Consider the following 9,339-nt stretch of genomic DNA (forward strand, 5'->3'; position numbering starts at 1 on the left):
GCATCCAGCACCTTCTACTGCAACATGCTGCCTCCACGGGCGTCACAGGAACACTCCAATACTGCAGTTCTAACATGTTTTACAGCCAACATCGAAAAACAATCCCCTAGTCAGGGCAATAGATAGAGTTATCTGTCAATCCATAATAATGACTATTTGTCTCAGGCACAGCAAAAGTACATACGCTTTCCTGTTTTCTACAAACATTTACACGTTTCTAATCTTCACTTTGCATGAGAAAAGGAGGAAATAAATGTAAATCAGCTACAGAACCTGCTACATAAGGATACACAGAGATACATGGGTAATGTCAGGCACATTATATTTTTTTCTCCTGGTGTCTGGCCAAGGGCCTGGGCGGCGCTACAACCTGAACTCCACAATCATAACTGGGTGGCCAAGGTTTCATGGATTAAGTTGCTGTGGAGACCAAGCAGACCCCACGTTTCTTGGTCTACCAGAGAACCTCAATATGTCATGTCCATTTCACTTGATCATGTTTCTGTTAAAAGACTCATGGCACATGGCAAAATATTACGTAAAAATGTAAACCAATGTAAAATGTTGAATCTCGAATGCGTAACAAAAGCATTTACATCTTTTTCATTTGAGGAGGGTACATGTGAAGTGCACGTTTCAAACAGTCCGAGTAGAAAAAAAGGCATTTGAACTGTGGTGAAGGTAAAACGTGAAAAAACGGTGTCGTTTCTCGTTTTTTTTTCCCCCCAGCAGAGCTCTTAAGTCTCAGGCTCCTCCAGATGTCTGGAGAGGAAGGGCTGCTGGGTATAGGTGATGGTCCCGCGGGAGACTCTCTGCTCCTGATCCACAGTGAGGGTGGGCCCCACGGTGGGCGACAGGCTACGCACCCCCATCCCGAACGAGGCCTTGAGGGGGCGCTCCTGCGTGGGCAGAAGGGGTTTGAGGATGCTGACCAGGCAGAAGGCGGAGCCGCTCTTGGGGATGAAGTTGACCTTGTTTCTGTCAGGGCAGAGGACCTGAGAAATCTCCGGCCTGGGCCTGGGAAAGCAATGCACCAACATACACCTTGTGACATCAGTGTTACACTATGCTGAGCAGCTCACTACAGTGATTACAGGAATGAATACAAAGCAGGTCATAAAATGAAATCTATGGCAAAGTCTTTTTTGTTTTTTTTTCTGTTTTACTGTAAAGTATATAAATCAGAAAAATACTGTACAAGTCAAAATTGTTGGACATACCTACTCATAGAAGGGTTTTCTTTATTTTTACTATTTTCCATATTTTAGAATAATAATAAGGACAAAACTATGAAATACTCAAATGGAAGTACACAGTGACTGCTAAACTGCTAAACAAATCAAAACTATCTTATATTTTAGATTCTTCAAAGTAGCCAAATTTTTTTAAATCTAAATTTTGGGAAGAAATCCATACATAGGCATCAACTTCATCATTTATATTTGTCTAAGAAACAAATTTCAAGTATTTAAGTGTAAGCCTTTCGATCAGACTGTCTTTGAACGCATCTCTCCCATTATCTTAATCAGATGTGTCCAAACTTTTGACTGGCACAGTATTTCCAGTATTGTAATAGTATCAGAAGAAAAACACTGACGGTGTTTCCTCAAAGACCTTGATCCTCTCACAGCCCTCGGGTGGCTCGCGCTTGAACATGTAGCTGTTGTTGGGTTTTGGGGATGAGGCGTATTTGGGTAAAGGGGAGCTGGAGCTGAGGTCTGGGAACAGAACAGTGTTGCAATCCGTATTCTCTCAAAACATATCTGTGCACATTCAGAGCTCTGTATTAGCGTGCGCTGAGAATGCTGTGTTAGTGTGCATTTAGAATGCAGTAGTAATTTCCATTCACAATGCGGTATCAGTGTGCATTCAAAGCACTTTAATAGTGTGCAGTCAGAATGATGTACTAGTGTATGTTTATAGCGCTGTATTACTTTACATTCATAGTGCTGTATTACTGTGCATTTATAGTGCTGTACCAGTACATATTCATTGTGCTGTACTAGCGTATATTCAAAGTGCTGTATTTCTGTGAATTCGTAGTGCTGTACTTGTGTATATTCATAGTGGTACATTAGTGTGTGAGCTCACCGTTCTCCTGGCTGTTGGTCAGCCGTTCTTCGCTGGGGTACGGACTCCGCCCCCGCGTGTCGTTGATGACAGAGAGGAAGGAGGGCGACACAGACTGAGAGCGGCTGCTGCTGTTGCTGTGGTTACCATCGCCTCCCCTGCCCAAGGGGGTCTGCGTGTCGATGCTACGGGTGCTGCTACTGCGCTGGGGGACAGGCGGGGGGGCGCGGTGGCCATCGGGGACGTCCTGCGGCTGCAAAGCCAGGGACAAGACCAGAGGCACCAGCACAGACTTTAGACAGTAGCATTACGGAGAGTGTCCCTGGGATAATCAAGCCTAGCGCATGCTAGCGCTCCAAACGTTAATGTGACATGGCTGTTGATTGCTCTAATGTTGCTATTCTACCATCCTGCCCAGTGACACTATTCACCTCTCTCAAAAGCTGCATTTACTGACCTGTCACTGAGAAGTAAGGAAATTGTAAAGCTGTAAAATCTGAAGTACACATCAGATAACATCAGCCAGATAACAACACTACTTCACAACATCATTTGAATGTGTAATTAAGGGTATAATTAAGGTGTAATTAAGGGCAGGCGTGATAGCCAAAGTGCACCTAAGGGCTGTGGCTCAACGCCCTGTAATGCTATAGAAATCATCATGTGTTGTGATGAGTGACCCCTGCGTGTGAGAGGGTCTCATTCCCCCCTTTCAGCTGGACTCACTGTAAGCTGCTCCTCGCCCTCCCCTGAGTCGCGGATGTTAATGCGCTCAATCTCCTGGTTCAGTCCCTCCACGCTGTTCCGGAAACGCGATACCGTCGACTTGGATATCGGGATCGGGATCAAAATGTTCTTACTCTGAGGGACGTAGCATAAACGAAAAGTACAGATATTACTCATATTGTAGAGAAGGTGTGAAAGACTGTGTGTGCATGGGTTGTGATATTGGTTCAATGATTCTACCCACTGTATGATCTTTTGCATTTTAGTTTCTGCAGAATTCAATTGATGTTTAATGGTCATCTGCATTAGACAGCTCCCTGGATGCCAAGGTGCCATTCATGACAACTGATGAAGGGCCCATGAATTTAAAAGATATACCTATATTGCATTATGATGTAAATACATACATATTAATTACTTGTTTATTGCATTATCAACTGGAATTCAATGTGCTTTTTGTGTGTCAGGAATAAGCCCACCTTGTACATCGGTCTACTGTCAGTACCATACAGTATTCGGGAATTTCCCCATTCTTGGAGATCACAAAAACTCAAAAAAAGCTAGAAACGTGAGCCATCTCCTCTTCGTGTGCTCACCTGTGATTGGCCTACGGCCGTTGAAACAAAACTATACTATGCTTCTTGTCACTACAATGGTGACAGCCGCAGTGCTCACCTGTGATTGGCAGAGGGATTTGCGCTCACCTGTGATTGGCTGAGAGATTTGCGCTCCTTGTCACGATGGTGACGGCTGCTGTGTTTGCTGCGCTGGAGCTGCTGCCGCAGCTTGGCGATCTGAGAGAGAGAGAGAAAAAAAGGTAAGAGAGAAAGGTGAAAGGGAGAGCAGGGAAGAGAGAGAAGAGCTTCACATGCAGAATCAGTCTGATTCAGTCCAGAAGACTTCCAAGCGAAGCTCCCAGGTAAATACGGGGAAAAATTTACTGTGGCCATTAGGCATAATTTACACACACACAGTGTCCTAACGAAAGCTTTACACATTCCTGTGTAACTACACTTCCCATCATGCTTTACCTGGGTAACTACACTTCCCATCACACCTTACCTACTGGATTCCCTTCAGATATCAGACACATTTCTGTCTCTGACAGGATGGGAACAGCATGTATCACAGAGGAGAATGACAGCATGTTCAATGTAACTAGGTGTAGCAATATGTTTGGGGTTAGCTGGGAGGGTGTTTAGGGTAACTGGGAAAGGGATTGTGTTTAGGGAAACTGAGAGAGCTAAACAGACTGTTTTGTGTCCTGGCCACTGTAAAGTGTACACAGTGGAAGAAGGGCTTAAAATGATCTTTAAATTTCATGCCATTAAAAGATCATCATAAAAGTATTTCTCTTTAGAACAAGGAGAAAAAAAGCCTGTCAGATCTATTGTAACTGCTGATATTAGTCTGTAATCAATTAATCAGTGGTGGCCGTAATTAGGTTGTTCATAATCATAGTAATGTGTTAGACATATATTAATTAATTTCTGTATCCAGTGTGCAGTGTACATGTTTGAAAAATCCACCCCCCCCGTCCCCATGTTCTGTCGAAGAAATCAGACATCCACGTGTCTGGAAAATGGATTTCACTTCACTTCAAATGCCAGTCTCCTTCCCTAAAGGACCTCTTACTCTTGAACAAACAATCCAGTATTGCTGAACTTATCAGACTGCTGACATACAAGGACAGAGGTTTTCTGAATTTTTACTTTTTATATTCAAAACTGTCAATCAGCAAAGACAGAATGATATATGTAAAAAGCAACAAATTAACATGACAAAGGGAGATTTGTCTCCCTTTGGAGATTAGTATGATGAAGGCAAGGGGTCCTGCCACAGGGGTGTGCTGAACAGGGGGAGGAGGGACTGTGGACAAGTGCGCCCCTTGAACTCTGACCTCTTTGAGCTGGTCGGTGCTTCCCCAGGAGGCCGAGCATGTGTGTGAGTCTCTCTGCTCATCTGCCCAGGCACTGGGGGTCTGTGGGACACAGAGAGAGAAGACACACCTCACCATTTCACTTGACCCCAGGTAACACTGAATGTGGCAATAAGTGCTTACACTGTAGTTGTGAATTCATGCACAAAAGTGCATACTGGAGAGTGTTAGTTAACCGTAACAAGGTCTTACAAGTTACAGAGGCATGCTAAAGGATAACACAAGGGCACTCCACTGAAATAATCAGCATTGGTTCTAACAGGCACAGAGAAGCAGAACAAGCGTATGCACCAGTATGGACCAGTCACTCGGACACAAAAAAACCTGTTGCCCAGGGGCCGCACTGACCTGAGTGGCTTTGTCCTTCATGCAGGACACACACTGGCCGCGGCTGGTGTCTTGAGGCCAGGGTCCTGATGGGTAATGCCCCTTGAGGATTAGGGTTAGGGTTACTCCTGAAGTAGGAAACGGCTACAGGTAACTGCGGCTTCTCTGCAGGGAGAACTGGAGGCAAGGAGAAAAGGGGCGAAGTGGAGAGAGTTAGAGAGAAAGCTTACACCATGTATACACTACATTTGTGTGACATACAAAGTGAAAGAACAGTTCAAGGACAGTTCCTTATGGGGCTAGAAAGCCTGGATGGAGGATTGCTTGTCTGAAGAAGGTTGTATCTATTTATCCTATTTAAATAGAATTTGAATCAGAAGAGTGCAATCCTATTTTAAATGATCTAGGAATTCTATGCTGGGGGTCAAATGTTTCACTTAAATTAAGTAGCAGCAATACAGAGCTGTCCTTGTCCTTGATCAGAGCAGTGCAAAATATAATTGACAACCTTCAAAATGGTAGTTCATGTGCTATTGCCAGTCTGGTAATCTGACTAAAACTTCTTTCAGGTACCATGCGGGTTCAGATATTATGGTAGTTGTTTTTACAAAGCAGTAAGAATTACTGTGCTGAACAGTACAAAAACCCTGCAGTCATAACCTTCACTGCGCCAGATGCCTTTGCTGAGATTTCTATGCAAATATCATCCCTATTAATGAACCTAAACCAGATCCTCCAGCAGGACTCTTGCTGCTGCTCCAGCTGCATCCTGGAGATTGAGGTGACATTTTCATGAAGGAGGATGTCCTGGCATGTCCTGTCCCTACCCCCCCAGGACAGGCGAAGGGAGTGTCCCTAGTCCCGCTCCTTCCTTCTGTCCCTGCTGCGGTAACCAAGCTCCCCTCCCCTCCCAGTCCGGTCAGAGCTGACCAGTCTGGACACTAGAATACGCAACTGAGAAATCACATCAACGTGATTATAAAAAATGTCGGTGACACTGTTGTGCTTATCTTATGTAAATGATACTAAAATAAATAAATGCATCGCAGTGCAGCGTGGATTAGTTCACCAGAGGTCCCCTGACTGGAGCTGGGTCAAAGAGAGTTTTGTTGCTAACATCCAGAGATGCATCGCTTTCATTAAGGGTCAAAGACACAGAAAAACACAAGGACAGCGCTGGGAGCCAGTCCCAGTGTGCAGATGCCTAAGACCGAACAGAAACCACCCATCGACGACCAGGTGCTGAACAGGCCTTTACGCACCACATGTGAAGGAAAGAAACCAAAGCATGCAGACTACACATCAAAAAGCCCTCAGTCAAGCTGCGGCCCAGAAATAGCCCATGACAAAGTCTTATTCTGATATTAGCTCACAAACCAACTAACCGCAACATATTCCAACAGCCGTCAATGACTGCATATCTGAACGACAACCTGTCTTGTGCTTGGCATCAATTAAGATGTTTTTTCTGAATGGATTTCTGAAAGGCATTACAGGCCATGTTTGTGTACACTGTGCAGAGACCCTATCCATATTTCTCCACAGTGATACACCACCGCGTTGTTGCTGATGGGTATTTCAGCTCTCTGCTGATTGGCTCCGTGCGCTGAGATGCTCCAATCGTGGGGCTAGGATTAATAATGAAGATGGCATTGGTAACTATGGCAATATGCTACTGTGTGCTTAGAATCTAAGGGAGGCCTTTGTAATATAATGACTATATGAGAGATTAAACCACTGTGAAATACAACACATCACAAAAGCAAATCTGTGCCATCAGCCGTAACGCTGAGCCCTGTCCTTATTAAACCCAGCAAGAGACGACAACGCAACCAAAATAAACACCCCTTCTGTTATAAAGCGTTTACCACAAAATGAAATCGTTTGTGAAAGGCACAAACACACAAGCAGTATAGACTCCTCAAACCTCCGGGATGCCACGCACACCCCTCCCGCCGCTCGATCGCCCTGATGCAGGTGATTAATAGCTGTCCGTCTCCTTCGCTTTCCTTCCATTCACTGCGCCCTTCACTTCACGTGGTCTCTGAATCTGTCTATATGTACGCAGTGCAAGCGTATTAGCATCCATTCCCGTGCGAGCGCGACCGTGCAATCAATCTATCTGCTGTCGTATTATAACTCGGCACTCTTTCATTATTTGTAGCAACGGGGGTCCCTTGATACCTTCGGCTTGGCGTTCTGCCTTTTATTCTGTGCGTCTTCTTTTCGCTGGCGGCTCCGCAGCCAGGCAGTAAGGTGCTTTTTTCGACTCGGGAGACCAGCGTTGGGGCGGGGGCTGCTGCCGGCCCCAGTTGCCACCTGAGGATGACGGAGAGGAGGAGACTGAAGGCGAGGAAGGAGGCGGGTGTAGAAAAGCAGCGGGCGGTTAGGGAGCCAGAGCGGGCGACCGGGAGACGACGACGGGGATCCACCAGACACAGGGAAAAAAAGCGGATGCGAACAGGCTGATTTTGGTGCTGCAATGGTTGGAAATGAGGACGCTGCTGTGGTCTACAGGCACAGAAGGTTGTTGCTGTGGTGGTCCTGGGAAGTGATGGTTGTGATTGGGGGAGGTCTGCTCGTTGCGCTGTTCGTGCCTGACGTCGCAACGTGGGGCGTGTAGATTGGGCTGTCTTTAGATGATGAAGACAATGCTACAGTTTGCTCGCCGAACGACAGTAGGTAGCTAGTGTTAGCGTGCACGTAGGGAGACGCGGAGGATGGTGGTAAATTGGCGTGATTGCCGCCGCGTCGATAGCAGAGGGACTCCGCCAGATCTCACCGGGCTCCGACAGCGTAACGTCAGCGTGGGCGCGCTGGACGGTTAGCATACACTGGCACTGGCTTTGCGGTTACTGTTGTTGTCACTGTGCGCGGTGCTGCGTTCTTCGCTGTTGGGCCATGTGACTACCTTGACTATAATGGAGGTTGTTACTGAGGTTGTTAGAGGTTTTAACCGATACAGAACAGTATCCTTCATGGGTATCCTTCTGTCTCACTTGTAAGTCGTTTTGGATAAAAGCGTCTGTCAAATTAATACATGCAAACGTAAATGTAACAGGCGTCCCAGCGAGGTAGTTCCCACATTACCCCCTCAGGATTCGGGACCTCCGAAGGCAAGTTGAAATTGCAGTACCGTTTCAAGATTGCTTAGTTATTCAATGCGTATATGTTAAAAGCTGGCCGCGTAACGTGACTTAATAATATCCGCTCTATTCCGCAGTGTCACAAACAAATTTAACAAATATTTACCCATGTCAGCTGTTTGCTATAAGGCGGTGATCTTTACAACGATGTTCTCAATTGTTGAGCGATCTCCTAGAGTATGATCCAGTTAGGCAAAATTGTCATAAACATAACCCAACTTTGAATACAGAAAATGGTACACCGCTGTTCGCTGCTGTTTAATATGGAGACTCAAAACCTGGCTGGGCGGGGCAGCTATTACAACGCTGCGTAAAGACGCACGCCTTAGCTATTGCTAACACGGTAGCTACAGTATATGCTGTTTTGACGCTTCAGTAATAATCATGATTTTAACTTTCATTATCACCCTGCCCTGGACTCCCATAGACACATCCAGACTGGGTCCCGGTGGCATGTGAGGTCAAATACCTACTCCCTCACAAATATGGGCAGTTCAGTTCATACATCGCATTTCTATTTAGTGTACCTTTTTCTCAACATACTTATGGCAGTACTGTTGTTATTGGTTCCAAAGCTTGGGAATTGTCCATAAGTGTAAAAATTATGAGCAGCACAGATGTGCTGAATATTTAATGACGCAAATGTTTTATACAAATTTATTTACATAAATTGGGCTAGCCTATAATCCATACTGCAGTGTGTTAAATCCATTCATAAGCAGCACACACAGTTTCAATTTAGCTGTGCTGCTCTGAGCTGACCAGAATAACTGGTAATGTACTGTGCCATTTAGAAGTAATGTATTATATGGTGTTTATATCTGATGCACAACATAGTTCTAGTATGTTCAACATTATATTTTTAGGCCACAGCTGGATCCTAATCACTGACATTCTCCTGTGACAGTGACATCCAACATTCACTGACCACCACTATTGCTTAAAAATGTGGCATTTACAGTGTATTTAAGATATGCTAATGCATAAACTGGAAATTCAAAATCTTATAAAAGAGCAAGACACAGACAGCTGTTTCTATTTTTTAACATGGCTTCATTTAATTTAAATTTTTAGTGTCAAATATGTTATGACAAGTAAAACAAGTGGAGAGATTGTATGCAACCCTTAATT

At 45.0% G+C, this 9,339-nt stretch overlaps 1 protein-coding gene across 1 annotated transcript; it reads right to left on the reverse strand.

The window, feature by feature from the left end:
- Positions 1–315: 315 nt before the first annotated feature.
- On the reverse strand, positions 316–7,807 carry LOC118789487 (protein FAM117B-like). The gene is made up of 8 exons (XM_036545932.1): positions 7,247–7,807; positions 5,084–5,239; positions 4,697–4,777; positions 3,501–3,590; positions 2,797–2,931; positions 2,092–2,323; positions 1,598–1,718; positions 316–1,017 (listed from the first exon to the last, which is right to left on the reverse strand). The coding sequence occupies exons 2-8, from the start codon at positions 5,102–5,104 to the stop codon at positions 738–740; spliced, it is 960 nt and encodes a 319-aa protein (XP_036401825.1). The 5' UTR covers positions 5,105–5,239; positions 7,247–7,807; the 3' UTR covers positions 316–737.
- Positions 7,808–9,339: the final 1,532 nt, after the last annotated feature.

This window comes from Megalops cyprinoides, chromosome 14 (genome assembly GCF_013368585.1).
Source record: "Megalops cyprinoides isolate fMegCyp1 chromosome 14, fMegCyp1.pri, whole genome shotgun sequence".
NCBI classification, from domain to species: domain Eukaryota; kingdom Metazoa; phylum Chordata; class Actinopteri; order Elopiformes; family Megalopidae; genus Megalops; species Megalops cyprinoides.

Bases quoted from the DNA above. Each gene is read 5' to 3' on its own strand.
- LOC118789487 (XM_036545932.1), bottom strand. From the start codon at position 5,104: ATGAAGGACAAAGCCACTCAG. The intron at 2,324-2,796 runs GTGAGTCCAGCT...CTGGCTTTGCAG, and splicing joins AGGGCGAGGAGCAGCTTACA to CCGCAGGACGTCCCCGATGG. The intron at 1,719-2,091 runs GTGAGCTCACAC...TTCTGTTCCCAG, and splicing joins GACCAACAGCCAGGAGAACG to ACCTCAGCTCCAGCTCCCCT.